General features: G+C 32.7%; 5 protein-coding genes and 2 non-coding genes across 9 annotated transcripts; 4 read left to right on the plus strand and 3 right to left on the minus strand.

Moving 5' to 3' along the window:
- Window positions 1-1,448: 1,448 nt before the first annotated feature.
- Window positions 1,449-3,267, plus strand: H12D21.11 (uncharacterized protein). The gene is made up of 5 exons (NM_001028835.2): window positions 1,449-1,620; window positions 1,679-1,918; window positions 1,967-2,015; window positions 2,481-2,756; window positions 2,883-3,267. Exons 1-5 carry the CDS (start codon window positions 1,456-1,458, stop codon window positions 3,230-3,232), a joined length of 1,080 nt encoding a protein of 359 aa, NP_001024006.1. The 5' UTR covers window positions 1,449-1,455; the 3' UTR covers window positions 3,233-3,267.
- A 17-nt stretch (window positions 3,268-3,284) lies between these two features.
- Window positions 3,285-7,159, minus strand: zmp-4. 2 transcript variants are annotated; one of them, NM_074277.7, is made up of 12 exons: window positions 7,038-7,159; window positions 6,580-6,677; window positions 6,416-6,534; window positions 6,131-6,218; window positions 5,963-6,087; window positions 5,756-5,915; window positions 5,286-5,383; window positions 4,387-4,470; window positions 4,108-4,312; window positions 3,764-3,860; window positions 3,475-3,630; window positions 3,285-3,431 (listed from the first exon to the last, which is right to left on the minus strand). In NM_074277.7, exons 1-12 carry the CDS (start codon window positions 7,149-7,151, stop codon window positions 3,357-3,359), a joined length of 1,419 nt encoding a protein of 472 aa, NP_506678.2. In that variant the 5' UTR covers window positions 7,152-7,159; the 3' UTR covers window positions 3,285-3,356. The 2 variants fall into 2 exon arrangements, with proteins under 2 accessions (NP_506678.2, NP_001355447.1); NM_001368476.2 differs by lacking the exons at window positions 5,286-5,383; window positions 5,756-5,915; window positions 5,963-6,087; ... (2 more) ...; window positions 6,580-6,677; window positions 7,038-7,159 and adding an exon at window positions 4,848-5,052.
- A 378-nt stretch (window positions 7,160-7,537) lies between these two features.
- On the minus strand, window positions 7,538-9,754 carry srg-54 (Serpentine receptor class gamma; the record flags this gene model as incomplete). Its single annotated transcript, NM_001359792.1, has 7 exons — window positions 7,538-7,657; window positions 7,906-7,995; window positions 8,042-8,248; window positions 8,298-8,438; window positions 8,505-8,586; window positions 8,637-8,767; window positions 9,614-9,754. The coding sequence occupies 7 exons, from the start codon at window positions 9,752-9,754 to the stop codon at window positions 7,538-7,540; spliced, it is 912 nt and encodes a 303-aa protein (NP_001346698.1).
- A 2,458-nt stretch (window positions 9,755-12,212) lies between these two features.
- Window positions 12,213-13,898, minus strand: srg-55 (Serpentine receptor class gamma). The gene is made up of 7 exons (NM_074278.4): window positions 13,752-13,898; window positions 13,505-13,635; window positions 13,132-13,213; window positions 12,946-13,086; window positions 12,688-12,894; window positions 12,549-12,638; window positions 12,213-12,394 (listed from the first exon to the last, which is right to left on the minus strand). The coding sequence occupies exons 1-7, from the start codon at window positions 13,890-13,892 to the stop codon at window positions 12,260-12,262; spliced, it is 927 nt and encodes a 308-aa protein (NP_506679.3). The 5' UTR covers window positions 13,893-13,898; the 3' UTR covers window positions 12,213-12,259.
- A 4,795-nt stretch (window positions 13,899-18,693) lies between these two features.
- On the plus strand, window positions 18,694-18,714 carry 21ur-15243. Its single transcript, NR_070009.1, has one exon.
- A 685-nt stretch (window positions 18,715-19,399) lies between these two features.
- W09D12.5 lies at window positions 19,400-19,695 on the plus strand. The gene has a single exon (NR_070010.1). It is a non-coding gene; the product is annotated as an Unclassified non-coding RNA W09D12.5 (non-coding RNA).
- Window positions 19,696-22,436: 2,741 nt separating this feature from the next.
- nssp-70 (Protein sleepless) lies at window positions 22,437-24,921 on the plus strand. Of its 2 annotated transcripts, none has more exons than NM_001269705.3 (3): window positions 22,437-22,714; window positions 23,363-23,572; window positions 24,263-24,921. In NM_001269705.3, exons 1-3 carry the CDS (start codon window positions 22,600-22,602, stop codon window positions 24,490-24,492), a joined length of 555 nt encoding a protein of 184 aa, NP_001256634.2. In that variant the 5' UTR covers window positions 22,437-22,599; the 3' UTR covers window positions 24,493-24,921. The 2 variants fall into 2 exon arrangements, with proteins under 2 accessions (NP_001256634.2, NP_001256633.2); NM_001269704.5 differs by having other exon boundaries at window positions 22,448-22,714; window positions 23,357-23,572; window positions 24,263-24,917.
- The last annotated feature ends 2,423 nt before the right edge of the window (window positions 24,922-27,344 follow it).

A 27,344-nucleotide genomic window follows, 5' to 3' on the forward strand; every position in this document is an offset into this window, starting at 1 on the left:
CTGGAAAATCGAAAAATCGAAAAAATCGAAAAACCGACCTTGATGAGAAATGGAAAAAAACGACCACATTTTACAGTAACTGCACGCAGTAATTCGAATTCATTTCATCCCTTTCTTTTTTTCTCGCGATATTGAGAGGCAAGTTTTAAAAAAAATTTGAAAAATTTGGAAGATGAAAAAGTTTTTCCTAGATATTCTGATTACTAAACATTTTATAACTTTTAAAATTGAAAAAAAAACCCCCGACAGTTGCTACTCCGCCTTTAATATGGTCAATAACTTTTGCATTTCGAAAAAAATTGCAGAAATCCGTAAAAGTTTACAGTTTTGAAAACTTTGTTACATCACCAAAACTTTTTATAGCAAATTCCATTAGCAACTCGAGTTTTCCAGAAAACCAAGTATCGGTCTACGTTGCCATAAATTTTCTAATTCTGATTCCAAAAAAACAACGGCAGGTGAACATTTGGTGCTCTACGAATTTGGGCGGTGGTGTGGTGTATGTGTATCTCGCTCTCAATAATCACCGGTTTCTTTCTCTCCATCTTTTTCAAGCCAAAAGAGAGTGTTAATCGTTTCGTTCAAAATTTTCAACATCTCCTTAAATAAACGTCATTTTATACTAAAACTCCAATGAAATTTGAGTCAATAATGTTCATACATATTTGTGTTTTTCTCGTAGATCGTTACCTAATATTCCCATTTGATTTGTGTACTACTTTCCTTTGGCTAGACAGGATGTACAATATATGTATTGTTTCTAAGTGTCAATACAGTAGTCACATGCCTCCGTACAATATTCCAATTTCCTTCAAAACACCGAATGTTTGAAGAAAACATAACATTTTACCATAAAGTTTTCTTGTTTTTCAACGAAAAAAATCTCATTAAGCCCTCTCTTTCCGTAAGAAAGCCTAAGATCACAATTAGAAAAAAAACATTTTTCTTTCCATTCTTTAAGTTTTTTGGTAGGCAACGTACTACTGACAATCGTTCCATTGTAACGTTTGTTTTTCAAAAAGCACAAGAGCACGGATTGTTTTCTCTTTCAACTCATTTAAGGTTATTCTCAGACTTTCAAACTTTTAGATTTTTTTTTCGTATAAACAAGTAAAAAGCAAACATATGGAGAAACTAGCAAAGAAACCTTTTAATTGTTTTACAACACCTTTTTTTTACTTTTGTTAATTTTTGATACACTATTTTGATTAAAATACCAAGCTATTTAAATCTCGGCAACTGCAATATCATCAGATTTTTAAACTTTCATAAATTTTAACATCATGTCCCTTTTATTTTTTGAAAAATTATCTCCGAGTTGTTTTTGGTTGAGATTTCAGAATTTGAAATTATTATTTCTTTTATTGAAAATAAAACCCAAGTAGTAAAAAATGTATCTCTTTTAACATAACTTAACAAATTTTTTTTTCATATTCGAATTTACTTGCAGAGAAAATGCTTCAAAATCTGTCAACAGCATCTACGGGCTCATTGAACGATATACTTTACTCGAATTGGTGCCCCATTTTCACTTTGATACTTCTATTTGTGAGAGTTATAATTGTAATATTTCACAGAAGACTGTATGCTCGACCTGTAATTGTATCGATGTTTGTTACGGTTTGTATTTTTTTCAAATTTTACTTCAGTTGCTCTGAATTTCAATCAAGAGTTTCAGGCAAAATTTCTAATGGACTATTTGATGTTTGAAGGAGTTGAGCGTTTTTCAATATTCTCTGAACATTTAAATTTGCAAATAATATCTGCAATTGAAATATTCTACGTCATCATGTCCAATTTCATGATTTATTCGATTTTCTACGCAGACTTTATGCTGCCGACCAAAGTAATAACTCAATTCTGTGTGCTTAATCTGGTTTCAGTTATTGTTGCTATGGTGTTGCTGATTGTTGTCGAGGTTTGTCTAAAATTTGAAACACACGAAGAAAACAATGTTTTCGTTCAGAATTTGATGTGCTATCTGACCACAATAATGACATTACATGCAATTTCTAGTAAGTTTGTTGAGTTATGAAAAACATTGAGAGACAGATTCGCCGCATGCCTACCAACTTGCCTAAACTATGTATTCATTTCTTTGCGTTCCTAACTTGTGCCTGCCTGGTACGTGCGCCTATCTCAAGAATGTTTTATGCCTACGTAGATACATACCTCATGTCTGTTTACGTGCATATCTCGTGCATATGCTTACGCGCCTACCTTATGCCTATATGCCTAACTGAACTGCCTACCTAACTCATGCCTACACGTCTAATAATAAAAACCTACTTTGTGTGGCCCTGTGGCAGCCTTGCTTTTGGCCACGAACCTACCTCGCGGCCGCCTACAACCTCTTGGTTGCCTGCCTGCTAATTTGCGTACCCATGTCTGCCTGCGTAAATACCCTCCTACCTACCGACTTAAATGGCTACCTTATTCCTACCTTATGTATGTGCCTACCTCATTTAAAATTATTGCAGTGATATTGTACCTCGACAAATCATTAGCTCTGATCAAATGTGGTATTTACAATTCGGTTGGCAAAACATTTATCTACATATCCATCGTGTTTAAAATCATGCTTGACCACTTTATTCGAATATTCTACATATCAAATCTTCTTTATAATTTCCTTATTTCATCGGTCATTCAAGATAGATGCCTTTACATTATTCAACTGTGCTCAACTTTTCTACTCGTTTTTATTTTTATTTTCTACCGACGTCACAATTCGGAAAACATTGGTCCCGTTTTCAGTGAGTTGTAGATTTTTGAATTTATGTTGATCAAAAATATCAATAATATATAGTACAAAAAATCGGTTCAAAACAACAAGTCTCTTTCCCGGAAATTTCACTTTATTTTCAATGTTCCAATTTCAGTGGCGGCAAAGAAGACCAAAAGTGATGGTGTCAAATCTACGAAATTCGAATTTGTATTTGAAAATATCGCCGAAGAACTCATGTTTCCCTCTGAAAACGAGCTGAACACAATTAGTGATGTTGGTTCGGAATGTGACCTGGACATTGATGATGATTTACCTAATGTACCGGAAGAGCACCCAGGACTAGAAGTTGCATCTATTTCTCAAGTTGTTTCAAGTCCAGATCCTACCATATTCGCCACTGCTGAATCTGGGTTACCTCGAAGGCATGAACATCGATTTCAGATTTTGAGAAGAACACTGAATAAGGTATCTTCCGCTGACGGGCATTCTTCCGGAAATAGGTAGTTAATTTCAATGTTTTTCGAATAATTGCGAAGCATAGCATTTAACATTCAATGTAAATAAAAACATTTTTCATTTATTAGTAGTACATGGGACAACATATTCAATTTATACATGGAAATTATCATTAAGTACATTTCAAAAAGTCTGGAATGTTTTGCAACTGGAGAACCTGCTTTGAGTTCATATCGTAGTCGGAGACCTAAATTTCTCCATTGTCTAAATTTAAAGTTTAAAACGGTTACCGTAGCCTCATCAAACATATAATATGCATCAGTGAACCCTTGAGTCTTTTCAATTCCACTTTTGATATCTTCTGGCAAATTTGGGAAATATCGATTTTTGTCGTTCAAGAATGATGGAGCATTCTGTTGCACATTGTAGGTAGCAAACACGTTACCCTGTAAGTAGACGGATGTTATTGAGTTTTTGATAAGTAGCCTCAATGAGCAATAATTATTACAATCTTAAAGAAAAAATACTTTTTTTTGTGGTTGTATAACCTGAAAACTAAAACGAAATAAAAAAACATACCGACAAAAGAATGACACTCCCATTATTCAGTGGGAATGCTCCCTGTGGGTAGAAGAGAACACGATCGTGAAGTTCTTTTGGATAATTTGGAGCTTCCCTGAAAATACTTCACAAGTTTAGAAAAAAAAGTTTTGTATATTAAGAGCCGCGAAAATAGTGAGATATGTATACAAACCGTATCCTTTTTAATTTTAGATCGACTTTTTTTTACATATCAGAATGCTCCGGTACCTCTTAATTTCACGTAGAAACCTATTTAAAAGGTCATTTTTCAAATTAAATATGTTTCCTTTTAAAATGCACAGGTTTTTCATGAATAAATTGACAATAAAAAGTGTACTTACGTAAACTGCACTCCATCGTATTCATATCCATAAATAGTTCGTTCCACGAACAAAAGAGTCAATGGTCCAGATGACACAGTGGCGTTGACAAATTGTGGGCCACGTGGGAACACTTGTTGAATTGGGCGACCCGAGTCAACGAACTTTCGATTGTTGAGTTTGTACACTTTGTTGGAACGGAAGAAGAGCCATTCTTGGTCGTTTACTGAAACATTCACACTGTTTCACAGAATTTCATTTCAATATTCACTCGAAAACAAATAAAAAAATAAAACACACTAGCAACAACAGAGTCAAGATGCTTTGGGCATTTTGAACGATCAACATCTGACGACGGAGTTGAATGATCGACGGATGAAAGTCCTGAAATATGAGAAAAGATTGTTGATTTCTCAGGGTACATCTGGGTGCACATCACATGCTTCCGGTCAAAGATATTTGAAATATTTTACAAAGTATTCAAAATTCAGTGTATTTTCATTTAAAAAAATGTATTATGTTGTAATTTTTCAATATGTGATTTTAAAAAAAATTATTCGCAGCAGGAGCACATGTGGAGCACAGATGTTTAGAGATTTTTAAAGCGCCTTAAGCACCTTAATCCCCGAAAACTAGAAATAGCTGGGCAATATTTGAATTACCACGTGGTTACTTTAAAAATTTTGGAAGTCATTTTTTTAGTTTTATTGTTTATTACTTCAGAAGTTTGAATTTAAAAATCTTGAACCCTATCAACAAACCTTCATTTCCAACTGAATTATCTTCAGCAGTATCCGTATCAACCTCAATACCCGGTGGACCGGCTATAGCACAGAGAACATATGAAAAAATAAGAAGAACAGAAGATAAATTGAAGTTCATTTCAAGCTCCTAAGACTGAGAGCAAAAGTCTTGGCAAATTGAAATGAAAGTGAAAAGAGAAGGAATAAAGGGAAGAGTTGAGATGTGCAGCTGTTCTTCACAAGATGGTCACAAAAAACCGCAAAATTTCGGCGGCGGTTGACGTAGGAAAGATTGGACAAAACACTTTATTTTAAAAATTTTTCAAAGAACTAGGCAATAAGGATTTGAATCTATATTTTACAAAAAGTTGGTCACTAGAACCCATTACACTTTTTAGTAGATCTTGTCGGATATAATATATTGTGACTCAATAACCAGATGATATGATGACTCACCATAAATCTTTCGAATCGCTAGACGATCAACATTTGGAACTGTGTCAACTGTACCGTGGGGGAGGAGGACTGGCTTGAAAATTGGGTGCATGATAGATCTGAAAAATTTTTCTTTTTGTAAACTAAACTTTATTTTACTAAATTATTATTAAACTAAACTTTTTTATTTTATATTAAACTATTTATATTAAACTTTTTTATATTAAACTTTTATATTGTTTATATTAAACTAAACTAAGCTTCGCATTGAATTTCTAAAATTAAATTCAAGATGTTGTTAAGTTATAAATTGTTTAGGTGCTTTTTTTTCACAATTTACGAAGCTTGTAGAATTTCTTTGTAGAGTTTGTATATTTTTAGGGTATTTGGGAGTAGGTAAACATTTGGGCTTATTTTGAAAATTTCTATGCAACAAAAATCATATCAGATTTGCTACAAAAATTTAAATGTCTGTCATTATAACCACTTACCCTCTATAAAAAGTGTGTGGCAAACCCAAAATGTGTCCAATTTCGTGAAGAAGCGTATGATAAAGAGAGATTCCCATTGGGGCTTGTGACTTGTATGCCCATTCCTGATTTTTATCAAGAATGATATGACTGTTCACTGGTTTTGATGCACTTCCAGCAACTGAAATTACAGTATAAAATATATAGAATTATATAAGGAAAATCTACTTCTCAAATTGCTTTGTGGGACATCGTAGAAGGTGATTGTTATATCTGGGGTTGCTCCAGTTGTTTCCACAAATTTGAAACCACTGGCTCTGGTCCATTGTTCAAATGCTTCATGGGCGGCAGATCTGAAATATTTTTAGGATTTGTTTTTTCAAATTTTTAGCTAACCTTATTTGTGCTTGAGAAAGAGTATTTGGAGTGTTTACCACTTTGTAGGTCAGTGATTTCTTCGTCCATAACTCTTTTTTCGAAGCTGCTGAAATTAAGCTGTGAATTAAAAAGAACTAGAGGAGCCCTCGTAGAGTATAGAATTCAAATAAAATGTTTTGTAGCCGACACCTTCTAGGTGCTACCTCCATCAGATTTTGACACTATAAGAAATGCGGAACCATCGAGGCGTCTCGCGCTTCATTGAATTTACCTACTAAAATATTTTAAATCTGTTATTCTCACGTGGAATTGGTTGTCCCTTATCCATATCATTATTAGCACATCTCCATTCGTTCATTTTTGCTTGAGTTGGAACATCAACATCTCCTGATGAATAATAGAGGAATGCAGATTGGAAGCGACTAAACAACTTTTTCAAAAAAGTTACATTTACAATTAGTACTTACATAAGAGCATCTTTTGTCTGTTTTTCACTTGGCTCTTGAATTGTTTTTACATTTTGGTGTGGTTCAGGAATCATGTAACCGAATTTGAAGAGATATACCTGAAAATCTCTCAGTTACAAACTTCATTCAGTCATTTTTTAAGAAACTTTCTTCAGAAGAGTTTCTATAATTAAACTGTTTGTATGTATTGTGAAACTGATGAAAACAAAAAATTTTCAACATCACACTGACAAAGTAGCTGTTGAATAATTTATTCAAAACTTTTTTCTAAAATTTCAATTTCAATGTTTAATTTCAATGTATTTCGTTGCAGTTGAATTCTCCTTTTTTTTAATTTTCTATTTAATTTTATTTCTCTTTTGGAGGCATTTTCCGGGCGAACGAAGGATGAGAGAAAAAATAAAAGCGAAAGGCAGAATCACTTCCTCACTTTTAAAACTGCTCAAACTGCTACATACCTTGGCTTCATCCATGAGCTCTTTCTGAAAATTTGGCTGACGAATATCTCCATTTGTGCCTGGAATTCCAGCAGAAACCACTCCAATAATACCCAATAAAAACAAAGGCCACATTGAATGACCTGAACTTAGAAAAATAATCATAAAAAACAAAAGGAAGAAAAAATAGGTAAAAACAACGGAAAAGTGTCGCATGTGAACAGGTTTTTCCAACTTAAAATAAATTGATCTTTTCATTCAAAGTAAATAGAAAAATCGAAGAGGTAATCGAAACAAAAACAGTTGGAAAAACTATCAAATGATGAAGAAAATAAGAAAATTGGATTCGATCTTTTTTCTCTTGGTCATCTCGCCGAACTTGGTAAGATTGTGATATGGGTTAGAACAGAAAAAAGGAAGGGGAAAAATGACAAAATGATTGAGTGAGTGATATCATTTCTGTTAATCATATAGATCGAAGATCACTAAATTTTAAAATGGGAGACTTAATACAAATAATATTAGTTTTCTGCATAATTGGATGCTGTTCTGCTGTCGTAACCTTTTGATTTTTCAATTCTCAGAATTCTTCGCATGTTCGAGTCAAATGCCAGAAGGATGTACGGCATGGCTAGAGTTACCTGAAAAAAAAAGAACTCCAACAAGCGAACTTAATAAAGAAAGTTCAAGACTTATTCTTTGACATTCTCCTTGTTTTTCTGTTCTGGCGGTGGAAAATATTTTAAAATTTTTGAAATCTTAAACCTAAGCAAGCTTCAACTGAATACACACAATATCCAGATTCAACTTCCCGCTTGAATCGACCAATCAGCTGGAGAGGGTCGAATTTACTTTGCGGGCAGATTAAATTGATGTTGGTATAACCTACCATATCCGATGTAAATGTTACAGCAATTGTTTGTATTTTCATAATAACTGTTCGAAAAGGGCAAATAACGTACATCACACTGGTGGCAATCTGAAAACCAACTAAAAATATTTTAAACCTGAAATCTGTTGAATACCAAAAGCAATAAATTTCCAGACATCAAAAAACTGTTACAAAATATGACACGTGTTAATTTTTTAATAAAGTGATTATGTCTTCTCGAATGACTCTTTTTCCATCTGTTCTCTAAGAGTACAGTAGTCCAAACACCAATTAATATAATTAAAAGAAAATAAAATGCAGAGAAATATGGATTTATAGATGCTTGAGTTAAAAGTGCTCTCTGAAATTACCAGATATTAGGAAATGTTATTTTATTCACTGAAAAAAACCTGATTAACTATTTTAATAAGTTTCCCATCAATAATTCTAACTCTAGTAACATAATTTTGAAAAAGCCACCATGGGGAAATAATAATAAAAGAATATAACAGTCCGAGAACTGGAACTAAAAAATACCAGCGATTCCATACCTGAAAATTAATCGCAAAATATTATTAGAGTATAAAGTATTAGAGTAGAATTTCCAGTCTGCATACCTTTTCAGAATTTATTGAGTAAACTGATGTGAAGCGATAAATAACTAGAAATAATCCCGTAACATTTTGCAAGTGGAAGTATCTGAAAATGAATAATAATAATATTTTTTTAAAATATGATATATATCTTACAATGAAACAAAAAGCTTTGACAGTGTGAGGCATCCTGGAAGAGAAGATTCTAGAAAAATAAGGAAAGTTCGTCCGATTTCGAAGTATTCCAAGCGGATAGCTAACCAACTATTGATGTAACATGTAATATTCTGGAAGTTTATCGTTTGAATAAAGTCTGAAACTATTGGAAACATTATTTCCTAAATTGGAGTTTTTCAAAAAAACGAAACCTGATAGTGGCATTATTTAAATTTATAGATTAAAAAGTGCCAAAAAAACTATAATAATTTTGCTAATCGACCTAAATTTCGTGTTTTTCCTGAATTTTATACATATTTGTTTTTTTAAATTGTATAGCTTTAAACACGCAAAACAATATTTTAAAGAAAGGAACCGAAATTTTTCAAATTTGGCACTTGAAATTAAATTACCAATTTCTTGCGAGGGATTTTTATTTTAAAAATTTCAGTGTAGTTATTCATTTGTCAATACCAGAGTAAGTTTGGAAACATGTACTACATTTTTCAGTATCTTCTCTAGCCACTTTCCCCAAACACACTTCAATATTGTGGTTCTAGAAAATTAAACTTTGTTGAACTCTGTTGAACATTTTGTGCCTCAAAGAATAGATCAGTTTCCAACTTTTCACAAACTCCTGAACTCTTTTCAATCTGATATTTTCAATATATCAGGTGATTTTGGAAAATGTAAATGACTAGAATGTTACGAACTTTTTCCCTGAAACATTTTCTTCCTATATGGAAATTTTGAGTCATTAAACCAAAAACCATTAGCGTCAGGACCTCGTGGGAAAATCAGAAATTCAGGATATATCGGGAGGTCTGATAATGGAAAAGCAGAGGCTACCGTATTCCAAATGAGAGAAAATGTTTTGCAAATTTTGCAAACTGAAAATAAGTACTCATACTGACGCAGATGATACTCCGTGAAAGGGAGCAAATGATTTGTTTTCAAAACGTTTCCAGTGAACTTACGACAAAAATATCAATTTGAACAAGTCTATAAAATGGATTGCTTAAATTCTTCCGATCAACAAATGGCAAACAAAAAAAGAAACACATTAGGCATAATGATGGAATTCCATAAATCATTTGGAATATTGTAATTGCTTGCATCTGAAAGTTCATAATATTTATAGTAAAACTTAAAGAATTGAACTAGAAAATATGAGAGCTGTCAGAAAAAAAGAAAATAAAAAATGCTAGACTAAACTGAAAAACTTCAGCTTCCCGATTCTCGAGATAAAGTTTATATTTCGGTAGCTAGGTGCTATAACATGTTGTTAAAATTCCAGTATCAGAATAGACATAAAAGCCTAAAATATTATGTTGCATATTATGTTGCATCCGAACCCTGATATCAGCAGTGCCGAAAAATTAAACAGAAACAATCTTTTGATGAGCCGTTGTCAGAAGCTATTTACTATGCACAGTTATTTTTGGAAACTAATTTTCAAAAAAGTTAAAATTGATCAGCCCAAATAACATGTAACTTGCGAAATAGGAATTGCCATCTACACATTTTTATTTTGGCCTATTGCGTGTGAAACATTTTGGAGAACAAAAATGAGTAAAAAACAATGAATGTGCTCGGGTGAGCCAGCATGAGAAAATGAACAAAAATGAACAAATACTCCGCCTCTTAATGAGAACTGACTTGTTTTATGTGTTTTGGTTTTTTAGTCACAAAATCTTCATTAAGACAATCAGAAACTATGTAACATCGCATCTTCAGGCAAAACTGTAGTTTTAATATTTATCATGTGTTGAGTACATGAAAACTTTTTGGATTCAAAAACTCTTTGCAAATTATACCTTTTGGTAACCTACACTTCCACTTCCACATCAACACATAAAACCAACATTTTCATAGCTAAGTGCAAGTTCCAAACTATTGTAAAACAATTTTCATTCTATATAATTTTTTGATCTAACACTCTAAAAATAAAATAAGTTGCGTTTAAAATTATACACAACCGTGGGCCCATCTTCAAATGGTTTCAAACTAAGACCCAACTTCTGAGAAACTGTTGAAATTTCTGGAAAGTTCTAGGAAATGGTAGGAAGTTCGACTGAAAGATTTGGGATTTTTGAAAAGACGAGGAACAACTTGAAAATCTTTGGAATCAGAAATAACTTTGGAAAAATAAGTAGGTTTTTTTAAGAACGACCTGGAGTACTCTAAAATATTTAAAATATTCACAAAGTTTCAGAAATTTTGTATAATCTAAAAAGCTGCTAGAAAGTCTCCGAAGCTACCAGAAGGATTCAATAAAACTTCGAAACTTTAGCAGTTTCAAGTTCGGAGAGGACTGAAAACGCTCGGAATTTTTCAAGATCTGAATATTATCCGAAAATGTAAGAAGTGTCCAACAACCTGAAAAGATAATTCAAAATTGAAATTAAAAACCGTTTGCAAGGTTTTTTTGTTCAAAACTATAAAAACTGTGCATATCAGCTTTAAAAAAAGTTTTTATTTAGAATGTAATAATATTTTTGAACTTTGTGATATTGAGTTGGTCTAACCTACACGTGTACTCAATAAGAATTTCACCTGCTCTTAAGTAATAACTAAAAACGATCAGAAATAGTATTCGTAACATCGAAAGGGAAATTTCCATTAGTACTGAAGTTAACTTCAAAACTTCCAACAAAATGACGCAAGCTTTCAGTAAAAGGTAAGGGCAAGAAAATCACCTGCTAAGCATTTTAACAGATCAATATTCTAAATTCAAGCAATTATTTTAGTTTCAGAGATATATTAAAAATTAAAAATTCGATTTTTTCTGGATAAGAGGTCTCAAAAAACATAAACATGTGACGTAGAAATGTCTTGCGGTTTTAATCAAGTTTTTCTTTTCCGGAACAAAATTTAAGTTTTTCTCTGGACATAAATCAAGTAATCAAAAATCGAAAAAAACCTTCAATTTTGCAGCCAGAAAAAAAAAGGAAAAACGCATTTAGTTAACTATGCTCCAATTTCCCAAAACAAACGTTTTCAAAGATAAAAAGCCAAGTAATTAGGCATAAGGGAGGCACGTAGGCAGGCAAGATGTATACATGAAAGTTGAGCTTAGTCACTTATAATCACTGATAGATTCTGACCCACAGAAGAAAACCGAGTGAAGCAAGACTATTTTTTTTTAACAGTGGTATGAATATCTTGAATTTTCATGTTATCAAATTAGGATTAACATACATCTGACAAAAATAAATGTTAATAGTAAGAACAAACGCAAAATGTATATTAACAATTCACATTTTTTAAATATAATAACTATGAAAGACATATGATTACGTGCTTGCCTACAACCTAGTCGCCTGAATAACGGCAAGGCCACTTGCCTAGGCAGGTTCATGGGCAGAAAACAATATTTTGGACCGGCAATTTTTTAAAACTTCAGTATTCCAGAATATCAGCAAAGACTGGTAAGCTTAGTCACAAGTGTTTTGAAAATTTTTAGACCCCTAACTACGTATTTTAAAGAATTCAGTCAGAAAGATACATTTTTTGAAACAAAATAAATCAGCTATAGAAAAGTTATAAAAAGTTTGCAGTTTTTTTTTTAGTTTTTTTTGGAAGTCTGAAAAATCTGAAAAAAAAACAAAGTTTAAGGTGGATCAAGTTTCAGCTTGATGTGTAACAGTTCTCAGCCTAACACCATCCAAAAATAAATGTTTCCTTTTTTCAATTCGGAGAATTCTGCGGATATTTGAATCAAATGCAAGTAATAGGTAAGGCATTGCAAGGGTCACCTGAAAAATTATACATTGAAATGGGAAAATTGCAGGATTGTACGTAGGATTGTCATGCAGACTGTCTATAATAAAATAAGAAGAGAAAGAGTTGCTCCCCCAGAATAGGTGATAGGCAGGTACCTCGGCAAAAACAAACATATTGAAAACATACCATATCTGACGTGAAAGTGATCACAATCCATTTAAATTTTGAAACTGCCGATTGCATTGGAAATAAAATGTAAAACACGCTTAATACTACCTACAACACGAATTCAGTATGCTAATTTACAGAAAAATCTTCTTCTCACCAGTAACAACAAATTTCCAGACATTAAAACACTATTACATACAATAACTTTTGTCAACTTCTGTACGAAATGCTGATTCCTAATAGATCCACTCTTTTTCCCTCGTGATTGTAGAGTTATTGTTGTCCAGACCCCAACTAAAATTATTAGTAGAAAATAGAATAATGAGAATAGATAGTTGATGGTGGAATGCATGAATAGGGATTTCTGAACACTTGATTGTGTTTTGAGATTTGGAAATTTAAATGTTTCACGAACTGGATTCACTGTAGTATGAAGCTTTCCATCTACAAGGTCAACTTTTGCCATGAAGTTTCCGAAAATCCACCATGGAGAAATTACTAAAAATGAATACACAAATCCAAATATTGGCACAAGAAGGTAATATCGACCCCAATGCTGAAACATTAGAAGTTTTAAATTTTGAACTTTTGAAAATTGTACCTTCTCCGAGTTTATAAAATGCACTGATGTGAATCTGTACACTACTAGTGATAATCCCGTAATGTTTTGCATGTGGAAGTATCTGAAAATTCAATTTTAAAACTGTTTAATCTAGGATATCAACTGCAATTTGTTTCCGTGTAATTAGATTCAAAGAAAATTAAAATTTCACGTTTGTAAAACACGATAAGTAATGCAAATTTGAAAAATAAACAGTACTTTTTTCAGCTCAAACGTTGGCAAAAAGTTAAAGTCATAAATTTAAAACCACCCCAGAAAGTTCGCACTAGGAATTTCTGAAGGCTCCCTTTCTGTGAATGAAATCTTTCAACTGGCTTCGGCCTCCTATTAATTTTTTTAAATGTTTTCTTACAATCCAATACAAAGCTTAGACACTGTCAAAAATCCGGGGATATTTTTTTGGATAAAAATCAAAATGAGCATCCCAATTTCAAAATTCTCCAAGCGAATTGACATCCAAGTGTTGATGTAGCAAGTTATGTTCTGAAAATTTGTTTTCTTAAGAAATGTTTTCTTCATATATTTTTACGTCACAGTGCAAAATTCCAAAAATTCCAAAAAATCTTTTTAGCACTCAAACGGGGAATCACTTAACTTACCACAAAAATATCGATTTGTACAAGTCGATAAAATGGATTACTTAAATTATTTCTATCTATAAAAATTAAGATGAAGAAAAAACACATGAGACAGAACGAGGGCACTCCATAAATCATTTGGAATATTGTTATTATTTGCATCTGAAATTTTTTATTTTAAGGAGGATTTTTAAATTTTAAATATGAGAAAATATTGGGTCAATAATTATTGCTTGCCTGCCTATGCCTGATTGGGCCCTAAAATGAAAAAGTGTTTTTTGTACTCCGTGGAAATATAAGTTGGAAAACTACTTTTCGGGTAGTTGATATCATTTTCTACACGATTCTGATAGTTGATCGATAGTTAATTGCACCATACAGACTATATTGTCTGTAAATGGTCACTAGTTCCGTCCATTTATCGGGGGGTTTTTTAATTAAATTAAATTTTTATTTTTCAGGTTGCGTTATCTGAATCTTGAAATGTCTAAACTTTGCACACAAAATGCAAAAAATAGGCGGTAGGCAGGCAAGAACTTAAGTTTGCTTCACAATTTAAAATTCAAAAAAAAAATTGAACAAAATATTTCACATCGTCGTGCCTAAATTGTGAAGCAAATTACAATATACAATTCCAATTTTAAAAATATTGGTAATTGACAACTAAAAAGCAGTGGAAAAAATTTTGATCGAGATTTCATTCACCGTCATCGTCATAAGATCCAAAATGCAAAATATTATTCAAGTAGTAAGGCTGCTACAAAGAATGAATGCAAACAATATTTGATCAGAACCTGCTTCAAATACGTGTTACTGGATTTCCGATTTTTTACTATTTCATTATTATACCTAGAATTGGGACAAAAGTACATAACAAAAACGTATAGCGAACAATAATCTTGTTGGAAGCCTCTTATGTTCCCGGTACGAGCAAGAACACTTTCCAGGAGATATCCGTACTGGGAATTTTAAATTATAGTAATTAAATAGAAGAAAGCTTGCTTTTTGTGAATTCTATGAGTGTGAAATTATTCACCTTTCAGAACAGAAAAAAATGAAACGATTCAGTTTTGAATTTTTGGTTTTGTACTTTGATTGCTTTACTATATTCTTGAAACCACTTGTATTCTTGAAAACGTCGAAAAATTGATATATGATTCCTAAAAAAAAATCGAGTGAAACGACTGAAACAAATCTTTTCCACTCTCAAATATCTGACGCCCTCATTATTTTGGTTCCACTTGGCTTGTTCAGTCTCTCGCATTTTATCTAGTTCATAGTCTTTAACAGTTCTTTGCTCTTTGCTATTTCTGTAACATTACATTCTGTTCTTATTTCAACAGATCTGAATTTGATCAACCTTGATGTCTCTGTAATGATCATTGTTGGCACTGGTGCACTGGTGCTCACACCATCGGGTTCAATCAGAAGACGCCGCAGCACAGTTAAATGAAACATTGGACAATTACGAGGCTAGAGTTCAATTCATAATCTACTCGCATGACAATGCGAAAACCGGCAAGATTTCCACGATGATCGAAATAGAACCATAGACAATTTGGAGAAATAATTCTTGAGCAGTTGAATAAATTGGATTTGTTTGAACTGATTCTAATGTGAAATCTCAAGCTTTTATAGCAAACATTTCTTGATGACCTTTTGAGATAAGAGATATTTCACGTATTTTAATTTTATTATTTTTTGTTTTTTTTATTGAATTGTTTCATTTCTACATTGACCCTCTACATTGTTAAAAGTGTTTTGTGCATTCCATCAGTTTTTGAATTATACTAATTCGAAATTTATGTTGATGCTTTTGGTGTAATTATTTTTTCAATGCAATTCGATTTATTTGAAGTTTGGAAAAAAATTCTCAGAAACTCTTGAAAGTTCAAACCACAGCGGGTTTCAGATAATATGGAAACTGAGCCGATTGGACTTTTTCTCTTCTCGTTTCCATTTTTCTTGAAAAAAAGAATGCAATGAACGTTTCCGATTTCTTTCTTTACTTCTTCCATCTCACACGCACACACACAAATCCTTTCTTTGTTTTCTTTTTCTCGTCTCCATTTTCCTTTTTTCACATTCTTTTTCATTTCTCGTCGGCTTCTTCTTTGTGAGTGAGAGTGTGCTGTGAGCTCTTTCAAGCTTTGAAGAAAGAGAGGAAAAGAAGACGGCGGGGTCCGTGTTTCCTTCCAACACATCTCTCGTTTCGTTTTTCGCTGCTTTTTCTCCATTTTTCCTTCGTTTTCTCCGTACGACTCTTGAGCTACTCATCGATTTTCTTCTCGTTTTCTTTTTTTCCTGTTTCTCTGGATATTTTTTATTTTTATCGAAACGTTTAAGACTCATTTCTCGCCATTTTAGGCAATGATTCATTGACCTTACGGCAAATCTAAATTAAATATTTCTTGGCTGCAGGAGTGTTGCACAAGAGATTGAAAACCTAAATGAAAAGCTAGCTGGTTGTGATGATGAAAAATCTCTTGACGTCAGAAATAGATTTTAATAATTTTTTTGTTTGTTGTAGTTTGATCTTTATGTAGATCGTATTGATACAATTTTTAATTTGAATTTAGTTTTTAGTTTTTATTAAAAATCTAAAATATAATATACAATTTTCAGTCAAACTGAAGTTATGTTAAAATTCAGGTCTTTAAAAAAATTTGAACACAGTCTAATTTTCTGAATGCATTTTTTACAATTTTCAATTTTTGTCATAACTTAAAAAATATTTCAGTTCTCATTTTTCAATCTTAATGGTTACTGTTAAAAATTTTTAATTAATTATTCTAAATTTTTCATAGAATATTTCTATTTTGTAAAATTAAAAAAAGAGCTACTTATCGTTCAAAATGCAGATGATTTACAATTTCACGTTTTTTAGCTATATTTGTTGGATTTCTCTGATTTTCTTTAATAATTGGTTTTAAAATACCGTTTTTCAATTTCTGATTTTTTGCCGATAATTTCGCCAGCAGAAACGAAAAATAAATTATGTTAGCCAATGATCTTAGCTTCCGTTTGACCTAAAAAACTTTCAGATTGAGGCGTGCTGGTGGAAGATATTCCCTAGTGAGACATTTTTCCATAAAAATTATAAATTAGTGTTGATTTATTGATTTTAGACCAATTTTAAAATTTAAGCAAATTTCTTTGGGGTTAGAAATTTTTACGAAAAAAAATATCTTTAAAATTAAAAACTATGTTTCGAATTAAATACATATGAAAGAAAAAATCAAGCAGGGCCAATCATTTGCGCGGGGATTCAAAACAATCAGCACATTTTTTTGAAAGTTTTTTGCAAAATTAAATAAAATTGTATAAAATTTAGGAAAAAACGTTTTAACCTATAGGAAAGATTGCAATACACGTAGAACAACGTAGAACAATGTAGAACAATGTAGAACAATGGCAAAATTCTTATTCAATAATTATTTCACTGACTTTAACAGTGAAAAGAAGAATTCCATGTCGTCAAAATACATCTTCATCGACGTCATTTCCTTGTTCTTTTTTTTCCTGCCCGTCCCTCTTCTAATTCCTTTATTGATACCCTAGAATCTGTATTTTTTCCAAGCTTCCGCTTTATTCCGAGAAAAACCTATTTGTCTAATGCTTAACAATACTCATGAAAATATTATTCTGATTGCGAATTATTATTCTCAAATGCACAACTCAATAACAGTTATATCCATTTTCACCTGCTCCTTCCTGCATTTTTTTTCCCCGGCTCTCACGATGTCTACTGAACAAACTACTAGAATTTACTCTGAAAAAAACAAGAACGGATGTGCTGAAAAGAGAAAGAATAAGGGAAATAGTTGTGAAAACATGTAAAGAGCCCTGCTTCTCCTACTCCCGCCGACGTTATAGCTCAGCCCACATGAGCAGTACTAGCAGATACTAGTATGACCAGCCAACATCATCTCGAATTTCTGAGCACAAAAAAGAGCAAAAAAAGTTTTTTTGGGATTTTTCGAGGCGGCGGCGCTTACGGAAAAGCCATTCTCTTGATGAATTCTTCCTGCTTTTCCTCTTTTTTTCTTTTTATTCAATCGTAGTCATCGTCATAAGGGCGCCCGCGTTTCGAATGAATCCATCATTTTTCTCGTGTCTTTTTGTGCGATTAGAGTTTTTTATTCGTTCTTTTCCCTCGATTCCAATCCCGCATTTCTCCTAGTTCTATAGGTTTTAATGGGTTTGCCACCCAAAAGAGCTTTGAAAATATTCAATATAGCTGTGGTTTTCGTCTTCGTTCAGAAAATAAAATATGTTAATTTTCGTTTTGCAAAGTATTTTCAAGAAAAAACAATTTTTAATGAGTTTTTAACTAAATAGCAAATTTTCAATTGAAATTATCTGAAACTCCCGCTATAAAATCCAATGGCCAATCAGTGGTTCCATTAGTTTCATGCAGTTTGCTGATTGATTACCGAAATTTTCTGTACGTGGAAAATTTAAAAGTGCAAAACATTTGGGCATAAAAAGAAGTCTTCGATTTCAGTACTCCACTTTTAAAGAATTTCCGTTACTTTTCTCCGACTTAATCTGTCTTTTTGAAAAAGAAAACAATTTCTATATCTCCACCACATTGAGCCAATTTGTTCCCCCCACCATTGTAACCCACTTATTCGGTTTTGTTCATTTTATATTTTTCGTATGTGACGTTATTTATTCAAATGCAATGAGGTTGACATAGTGGTGACGTGCCCCGAAATTTTCCACTCTTTTTCTCTTTTTTCCTTCTTCCTCTTCGGGTTTGCAGCCAAACAATTATTCCATTCTTTTGCTCTCCTTTTTTGTGTGCTTCTTGTTGCTTTTTTGTATGTGTGTGTGACCTCAACATTCCTCGTATATCCGTCCCTTATTCAAGACACGCAATGTCTGACTGGAAAAATAAGGAAACATTTTTTCACATTTTCTTAAACCTGATAAGTTGTCACGTCAATCAGCTGTCCATTATGTAAGGGATCGCCCAGACTCAGAAATTGTACTTTTAATTTTGTGTTGTCTTTTTTAGTTTATGCACATATGAGTTTATGAAAATTTGAAAAAAAAAATTTTCACAAATATCAGATGACTTTTTTTTTCGATCTGAAATTGTTTTCTCTAATTTCGAACCCCTTTGCTTAGCTCTAAAATGCACTTCTGTACATTTATTTTTATTTTCATATTAACGGCACCGAGGGATATGCGAACAATTTGAAATCGTTTGAGATGTTTAATTTAAAGTTCATCAGAAAAACTTCAGATTTTTTTGAAAAAATAAAATTACTTTAAAGAATCATAGCTTGGTAGTTTTATTCATAATTTCTTAAAAGGAATAACTAAAATAATTTAAGAACGACTTTTGTCGGGTTTAAAATTCTAGTTAGCACCTTAATTATTTGTAGATAACTATTTGATTTTTTTTTTTTGAAATCTATTTGAAATCCCTTCTTCCAAATTATTCATGCTTTTCCATAGTCCAAAGTATACTTTTTTATAAAGGGGGTAATAACTTAAAAGCTTCTTTTATAAAAACGTTGAATCTATGAATTCCAAGCTACATGTACTTGACCTTTCCTCTTCTTCCAATCTTTTTTTTGAGCGTCGTTTCTATTCCATTTGTGTGTATGTGACACTGGGAGCCGTGTCAGCACCGCCGCCGCTTTATTCCCCTCTTCTACATAATTCATTTTGTGATGGTTGTGTTTCTGCTTTCAAACGTGCTCCGGTTCACCGGGGCGGGCTCCCAAGAGCGCCCTATTCGTGCTACGTATGCTTCTGGCGTCTGCCACGCTGCTCCGCGCCCGCACTCTCCCTCTCTGAGGCACACAGAGACATTCTCCCAACCTCTTGTTTCCTGCTTTTCCTGTGGTGGTTCAGCAGCGCAGAAGAGGATTTGAAGCTTCTCCACCACCACCACGTCCATTTAATTGGTAACGTGATACACTTGAATACCAGCAAATAGTGGGGTCCCACTGCCTTGGCTTAACCCCCCGAGCCTTCAGTCGGGGGTACACTCCGAGAGAGACACTCTCACTTTACATTTTTTGCCGCCCATTTTGTCTAAAGAGCTCGGCTAATTTTATTTCAATTTTATTCAAACTTACAACTACTACTTTTACATCATGCTTTTTTCCTGGAAAAAAAATGTGAAAATGTTCTAATACTAAGTATTTCACAGCGGTATCATACTTGCCCACTCCCTAATTTTAGCAAAATAATTCAACTTTTTGAATCAGAAATTTATATAAAAATTCAGGAAAATGTTTTTTTAACCAAAAAATCATACATACTTTTGTTAAAATAGCTTCAATAGTTGTCATTTGCCGAACATATTTGACCGGAACTTTTTATGGCAAACGGCAGCAACTTTCGCTTTTTATTTTCAGATTGAGCAATATTTTTTTGAGTAGATAAACTCCAACATTTTTATATTAAGTTTTGTTCCAAAAACTGGTTTACAATGCTAAAATAAGCAGTTTTTCACTAAAAACCCGCAAAAAAGTAATATTGCGTCACAATTAGTTAGAGTTAAACCAGCCCTCTTCAATGTTGCAGCAAAGATGAAACGTGTCTGCAAAAGAGCAAGTGTGCGTGTCTTTTTTCACGTTTCGGGATATTGGTCGAGTTAGCGCAGGGGGATTTGGGCTACGTGTTCAGGGATAATTTTTTTTAATTGAATTTTTCCCACTTGTTCAGAATTTATCACAATGTATTTATGTGCATTTATGTGCATTATGTGTGTAATCTTTATACGAAAAAAAAACAAATTAAAGTCTCGGTAATTCAGAATGAAAACTTTCACAATATTCAAAAGTCTTTTAAAAATGTATATATTCCTTGGAATTCGAATGAACCAATCAGCTCTCGAGACCGCTGATTGGTCGGCTCAGCTCCTTTGATTTTCACGCGAATTCAAAATAAATTATAAACTGAACAATTTTGCTACTTTTTTTATTTTCTGAACTCCTTACTTTGAGTTTAACCCCTTTTTCTTGCTCTAAACCAACAAAGAACCTCCACTTTTTCCCTGAAATTCATCTTTTTCTGTTTGAAAATGCACTTGTCATCCTCAGAATCCCTAGTGTACTTTCCTGTTTCCTGTTGCAACTTCTTTGAAACTCAAAACAAAAAAAAACGATTTCTAGGAATTCATTAACGAAGAAAAAATTTGTGTACTTTGTTCCTTTTTTTGTTTTTTTCTCATTCCACTACTCATGTTCTTCCATTTTTGTTGTTGTTGCACGGGGTTGTTTCTCCGAAAAAAAAGAACAAGTTGAGAATGAAAAGGAGCCCTCGCGTAATCGTATATTCTCTCTTTCCCTGCTCTCAGTGAACTCTTTCCATGTTTCTTTTTTATTTTCATTCTTTTCCTCTGTTGATCACTGAAAAGTTTGTAGTGATGCTTCAAGTGGTTTTAGCATTGATCAAAAATTTAAAAGAGTATTTTTAGATGCCCAAGGCTGACCATCCCCAATTTAACATACGAAAAATGCGTCCGCACATGAGATGTATTTTTGTGACGTCACAGCTTTATAACGCACAAAGTTATAGTAATTTTCGTAAAATTTGTTAACTAATAGTAAGCACAAATTCTCCAAACTGTTTGGAGAAGTTGTCTTTGAATTTCATGTTTAAAAAAAATTATTTCAGTTTCAAATGCTTGGGCAATAATTGATTATTAAAATTTTTCTCTTTTTCGTCATATTTTGGACAGTGCATTTTTCAAATTTTATTGCAAAAATTTATAAAAATTAAATGATTTTCAGTACCCAAAAGAGTGAAAAATCCAATAAGTTTGAGGAAAAACGCAATTGAAGCATAAACTGAAAACTTTTTAAAATGGCAAGAAATATGATTAATTTTGAGATGACTGCTCGACTAACTCCCCAAAATACGCTCTTCCCATTTCTTGGTTTTTTGCTATTTTGTGATCAATACTACTTTAACTATCTGAGATTGAAATCGTCTAACTAACTGAAAAAAATGTTCTGTAATTTTTTTCAGAAATGTTGTTCAGTTTGTTATATTTTTTTTTATTCGATGAGCCGTGGTCTTTTCCTGACATCATTTCATTCCCATTCTTGCAAGAATGACTCATTTATTCAATGATATAATCTCTCTCTCATCTGAAAATCTGAAAATTTCCATTTCTCCCCCCCCCTTTCCATGTTTCTCATTAGTCGGCTTTGGGGCTGTAAAAAGGTGAAGAGCACTCGAGACACCCCTTTCCCTCCACCATTTTTTTGTTCCAATAACATTAAGAGTGTATGTATTACTCTCTCTCTCTTTTTACAATCATTTTCTTCAAGACGTTTGTGGCAAAAAAAACGAGGCGATGGGGAATAAGACGTCGCCCCGTTAATTTCCTTTTCTGTTGCTTTTCGGATCTAGTTAAATGATACACACACACCCTCACTAACTTTTCAAGCAACTTGCGTTTTCCCCCAAATTGCTCATCGATTTTTATAGTTTATTTAAATTTTTTGCACAATTTCGAATAATGAAAATTCCAGAAAACTAAATACTTTGTTTCACTAAACTCAGAATTCCTGATAAAATGATTCATCATTTACTTCATAAGAAAATCGAAAAGATTGCAAACGTTTATACAATTAAACTAATCACCTATTTATTCATTTCGTCTCTTTTTCTTTTGAATCTTTGAATACTTGTCAATTTTCTTTTTTCGTGACTAAATTCCATATAACTCTATCCAATTTTACAGATCTCTCCACCCTCTCGTCGACCTTAAATCCACCTTCTCCAAACCGTTCAGCCATCGGGCTCTCCATTGCCACAGAGCCCAACTAGTTGCTCTGTTGCTCACCGGAGAGGCGGGGCTGTCGGGGGCGAGACACGGATCATCCACGCGTGCATGTCCCGCCTCGTTTGCCCATCCGTCAAGCCGTCGTCGTCTGTTCTCCTCTTGTTTCCGCCCATCTACAAACAGTTCGCTGTTTTCCTTGTACTTTCGCTCGCCGTCATGGAAGGTATTTATCAAAACTGTGGAATTTTGGAGCATTCTTTATCTTTAAATTTGTTGAAGTTTTTTAAAAACTAAAATTCATAATGAATCCCAATGAATACCGTTCGGAAGAGAATCATTTAAATAAAAATAAATAAATTATAGATCGGAACACTTTTTATTGAAATTTTTAGTGCATTTTTCATAATTTTTAAGGTTTTTAAAATCGTTCCAAAATCCAAGATGATTTTAGAATGTTTAAAATTAGACAAACATTTTGAAAGTTTTCTAGAAATTTTAGTTTTTTTTACCGATTTTTTTTTTGAAAAAAAAACACGATTTCTTTTCAAAAAAATCTCGAGTGGTTTTCAGGTTCAGAAAACGTCTTAAAATCAAAATTGGACCTGGAAAAATTTCTCTAAGAGCATTTTTCAATAATTTATTTTAATGAAAAAGCGGGATTAAAACAATTCAGATCTACTTATTTTAAATTTAAAATGCTCCTCTGTATCCAATTTTTGTAGGCTCTATTTTAACAGAGTATCTTTCAAAATAAAAGTTTTCAAGTTAAAAAGAGCTCAAACACTTTTAGAATGCTCCAACTATTGAATAAGTATTCCCCAATCCACAAACTATATAACAAAACCCACATTGATAACATTTGAAGCTTCAGGAGTATCAGGAATCGGTTGTTTTGTGTGCAGCTCGTTCGACGGCGAAAACAAGGGATGCGAGGATCCATTCAACTCGACCATGGATCTTTCATCAAGGGATCGCGATGCATCGGCAGTCGCCAACTATAACTATCCATGTTGGGCGTACAAAAAAGGACGACACGGCTTGTTTCCCGCGGACCATTGCATCAAAATTGTGGGCTATCGAGGTTTGTTTGTGCATTTTTGCCAGCGTAAAAACCTTGTTATATAGAAAAGCATTTTAAAATCTTAACACTGTGAAACATATTTATATTTTTGGAACGCTTTAGAAATTAAACAAAAATCAATTTTCAGCCACAATTTGCCTGAAATTTGCACAAAACGACCTCAATAGTGATCTATTGGGAATTTTTCCTTTTTCTCAGCCAATTGGCGAAAAAGAAACTGTATTTCTGTTTTTAAAAAAGTGATGAAATTGATATTATCCTGAAAGCCTCAAAATGGTCCTAAAAGATGAATTTAAATTTCTCAAAAAATGCGTGGCAATTTAAATTTGTTTTAAGAATCGATGAATTTCAGCTAACATCTTGATTCTCGCCATTTTTTCGGTATCGAGTTTCTGAAAAAAATTTAGCAATATTATAATTTTATTCAAACAAAAAAAATACAAAAAAAGTACTGAAGTTTCAATCAATTTTGGATGTGGGAAAAATGTAAAGAAATACTTTTTGTAACTTTTAAATTTGTTCTAGCTTATTTCCCACGTTTGCACCAAAAATGTTCACATTTATTGGGCTGTTTCAAACTTGGGTTAAAGTTTGGCAAGAATTTGATTAAAGCAACTTTTGCGCAAGTTTTGTAAGTGAATATTTTTGGGCAAGAGTAAGAAGCTTTTAAAAACTTTTTATTAATTACAGCCGACAACGAATCGAAGACGCTAGTAATCCGAACATGTGCTCTCGACTCAGGCACCCTTACGGCAGACACCGAAATCGTGCGGATATCGCATTGTGGTAGTTTTAAATACGAAGGTCATCAATATAAAGGATGTGTTCAATCGTGTGATACAGACGGATGTAATTCTTCATCTGTTCATTCTTTCCTTCTTCCACTATGTTTCCTTATCGTATTTTCATTACTTTCCTAACATTCATTTCTCTTAAAATGAAATATATTTATCTCATCTTCTCTTCCCTTCATTCTCTTTTTAATACGGGTGACCGTCTTTGATTTTTAAACTAAAATTACTTGGAGATTCCCCCCAAAACCCTCTGATATCTTTTTACCTTCTCTTTCCAAATTCCCCCTCCAATAAGTATAAGTACCGATTGTTGTGATCATTTGTACTTTTTGACCATAGTTTCTCAAATTATTTTGAAAAACTTTCTAGATGTGTCCCTGCTACGTTCTCCACCCGATGATGAGCTCAATTTTTCATTTTTATTCACAAAAGTTTTAATTTTCCACCCCATTCATTCCCTCTTGACAAATAGTTCCATTTGAAAATTTTCTTTCAATGAGCACTGTCGTTTTTTTATTCAGTATTTAACAATTATATAAATGTTTATATTCAAATGTTTTCTCCTTTTTTAGTTTATAATTTTCTTACGGGCTTTAGATGCTCTTTTCAGGAAAAATACGGGCGGCGAGAAAAGAAAAATATCTGATTTAAAACATTTCTAACAGTTCAAGAACATATTTTAAATATTTCACCTGGTCCAGGAGGGGGAATGGGGCGGCTTAAAACGACAGAGGCTTGTTTCTTTCAAGTATATTTTTTGGTATTTTTTCGAAAAAATAGACCTTCTAAATTTAATGACTTTTTTTCCAAAAGGTGTCAATTTGTTGAAGAAGTCATCAATATTTCCGATTTTTTTTTTTGAAAGTTCACTAATTTTTCAGGTTTTTTTCCCTAATTGTAAGGTTTATTGATTTGTTTAAATACTAAATTTGTTTTAAAATTAAATTTCGTTTTTTTACAAAACGTATCGAAATTTAACTTTTTTTCGAAAACTATCGCCATTCTCGATAATTGATTGATAGATTTTTCCAGAAAATTATCAATTTTTTTTTGAACAAATCACAATTGTTTAGCTATTTAAAAATGTGATAAAATATATATCTCAACTAATGTTTTGTTGAAAAAACGTGTAGTTCTATTTTTGATTGAAAAGTTCAAAGATTAATTGTCATTTTACAATAAAGATCGTCGTATCAAGTTCAGATTATCCACTATGCAGGACTATTTCTATTTGGCCTTTTAGATTTATATCACAGAAAACGGATTATTGCTTCAAAAAAAATCAATAGTTCTTGATTGAAATTGTTCTCATAAAAAAATTTCAAATTTTTTTGTAAAAATACATAGTTTTCGTAGATTGTTTTCTGTCAATTTCTGGAATTTCGCGCATTGACGTTACACTCACAAAATTTAAGTTTGATTGTAATTGTATCTAGGAACGAAACCTCCGAAACGAGACAAATGCAGTCAAAAACTTTGCATCTTCCTAGAAACCAAGTCTCTAAAACACTGAAATTGCTTTTTCTCATACCATGCATCATGTTTTCATCTTCAACAAGTACATGTGTTTGCTGAAATTTCAAATATTGCATCAACTCCTCAACAGAGAATTCATACAAAAGAACTTCAAGAAAACAAAAGTTCACCAGGAAGAAATGGATTCTGCTACATATTTGCATGTGGTTTTTATTCTCGCTATAATAATTTTCATTGTAACATTCATCTTCACAATGGTCATGGCGTTCTCCTGATTAAGGAATACTATATACACTGTTGAGGCTTACCAAGCTGAGTACCGACTATAATTGAATTATTGTGTTTTTAATTGTATTATTTGTGATGGGATTTAAAAAATTCGGTTCAATAAACTTTCAATTTTATGAGAATTCACAGCAAAATTGACCGCAAAGATAGCAAGAAGTAAAGTAGTCAGGGAAGACTTGACAATGTTTTAAAAGACATTTTAAAATTTCATTCAGGTATAGAAATGTCTGAATCCAAGGCAACCTACTTCGGCGTACTGAGATGATTTTTATCTGTCCACTTCTGTTGCAGTCGCATAAACCTAGAAACTTAGGATCTGCAAAGAACCGGGACAATCTTATTTTCTTACCAGCTGCACGTGAATATTAATACCGAAAAGAGCATAAATCGCAGTTCCGCGTGTCGCAAAACCACCGTCCGAAAACTGGGCGCACACTTTTGTCTCTATATTTGCTTTACCTGCATGTTTTTTGATTTTCCTCTTGGTAGATAGGCGGCTTCAAAATGAAAAATGGTTTCTTTTTAAATTTTTTTTAACACAACTCTTTCCATATATGACATTTACAGATTCATTTTCAACATCACAACGTTCAGTGAATCAACAGAGATGTTTACTACAACGCGTACTAATTTCATTTTGTCAATATCAACTACTTTCAAAAAAGTACAAAAGAGCAGGCAGTCTTGTTGTTTCGTCACTTCTTCGAATTCTCCAAAAAATGGACGCCTCAGATATATTTCTGTTAGTGGTGATCATTACCGTTCTCATTCTAGTTGGCGGCCCTTTACTCATAGCTTGTCTAACTTTTCTCGGTTTCGTGAGCTTCAAAAAACACGATAATAAATCAAACAATTCTGAGGAATCGCCGGAGACTTCAGGCCAGCAAGTGGGGATTCAAGTCGACCAAAACGTCGGTTCAGTCAGCACATGGACTTCCACAAATCCTTCTAGAAACTGCTGAAATTCTCCTAACTTTTCATTATGCTTATATTTCTCTTTTTTTTTATTTTGGTATCTGGTTTCAATTTTAAAAACATGGTTTTTTTAAAAATAAATATTATTAATAAGTTCTCTGCAACAAAACAATATAATAGCAAACAACCCTTTTCAGATAAAACGTATTGCTATTTTTCCTGAAAGTTCAGTTTGAAAAAGCGTTTAATTTGTTTGACTCTCTGTTGAATTTCCTATTTTATATATGCTTATTTTTTCT

This window comes from Caenorhabditis elegans, chromosome V (assembly GCF_000002985.6).
Source record: "Caenorhabditis elegans chromosome V".
Lineage (NCBI taxonomy): Eukaryota > Metazoa > Nematoda > Chromadorea > Rhabditida > Rhabditidae > Caenorhabditis > Caenorhabditis elegans.